This window comes from Monopterus albus, unplaced genomic scaffold, assembly GCF_001952655.1.
Source record: "Monopterus albus unplaced genomic scaffold, M_albus_1.0 scaffold82.1, whole genome shotgun sequence".
Taxonomy (NCBI): domain Eukaryota; kingdom Metazoa; phylum Chordata; class Actinopteri; order Synbranchiformes; family Synbranchidae; genus Monopterus; species Monopterus albus.
The window spans coordinates 760,089-761,262 of record NW_018127962.1 but is presented as its reverse complement, the minus strand read 5'-3'; the positions used below and the strand labels follow the sequence as shown (position 1 = coordinate 761,262).

The window sequence follows — 1,174 nt, the reverse complement described above, 5'->3', positions numbered from 1 at the left end:
TGATTTCCCTCATTCTCTCAAATTTACTGTATTTTTGATGCACTTTAAGCTGAATAAGTTACTTAGATAAATATGAAATGCCCTTGTTTCTGTCTTGCGGTGCTACTTTGAGTTACAAATATGTCTCTTGCTCTGTGTGTGTTGGCAATTTGGAGTGCACCAAGAGCCAGCTCTACACTCATTACATTAATTTCCGTCTACTTAAAAACTGACGGTTGTAGATACAGGGGCAGACTTGTAGACCAATCGTGAAGAGATGAGGAGGAGGAAGAAGAAGAGAAGGAGGAGGAGGAGGAGGGGGCGGGTTAGGAGAAGGAGGAGAGAGTCCAGATGGAAAGGAGCAGCATCGGCGCTGCAAGAGACAGATAGAGAGAGAGAGAGAAGGAGCGACAGGCTGTGGAGGAGAAGACGCAAAGCTTCACCGCTGCCTGGAGATGAAACATACATCTCTCAAACCCTGAGCAATCCGATCTCACTTGGTGTCGCCATGTATTTTGGTACGTAGAGCAACGCATTGTGCAAAGGATTTGCTTGTTGTTGTTGATAATAACGCAGCGGAATCACTTGTTGCTATGTTGAAATGGATGAAAGCTGAGTGAAGTCAGTCAACTGCACAGTGCAATAGACAGAGGCAGTTATAGTGCAGTTTAGTCAATGCATTTAACAGAATTAAAAGTCCAAATCGTGCACGTCTCATGCTTGTTTTAGTTTACATGTTGCGCTTGACTCGTCAAACCGCATGAAAAATATCAAAAGCACATCGGGTGATATGGTATACAAAAATAATAGTAGTAAAACTCACAAAAGACAGATCAGAAAATACCCTGTGCTTCATTATAATTTATTATGCATGCCTAATGCATGCTGAATGCCCTACGCTATAAAGTTATGGAACTCATAAATTAACGTTGACCGCGTCACATTTCACTATCCTTTATTTAAAAAGTGACATTTAAGGTCGTGTGTCATTTCTTACTAATGCAAACACATACACATGACTTAGCTCGTTAAAGCAATCAGTCTAATGGCAGAGCGGATGGCTGGGCTGTGATTGTGATTATGATGATCACACATGCGGACTGGTCCTGAATCCGACTGCAGGCCCCATCAGGCTGAGGGGACATGCAACCTGGACAACGCGCTCCTGTAATGAGGACCCAGCATCACAAACACG

The 1,174-nt window shown here is 43.2% G+C and overlaps 1 protein-coding gene across 1 annotated transcript in view; it reads left to right on the top strand.

Moving 5' to 3' along the window:
- Positions 1 to 331: 331 nt before the first annotated feature.
- Positions 332 to 1,174, top strand: part of LOC109963990 (zinc finger protein 385D-like) — a 13,353-nt gene continuing 12,510 nt past the window's right edge. The window contains exon 1 of the mRNA XM_020606968.1: positions 332 to 497. Within this exon, the coding sequence (XP_020462624.1) occupies positions 488 to 497 (10 nt within the window). The 5' untranslated portion in view covers positions 332 to 487. The remainder of the gene's footprint in view (positions 498 to 1,174) is intronic.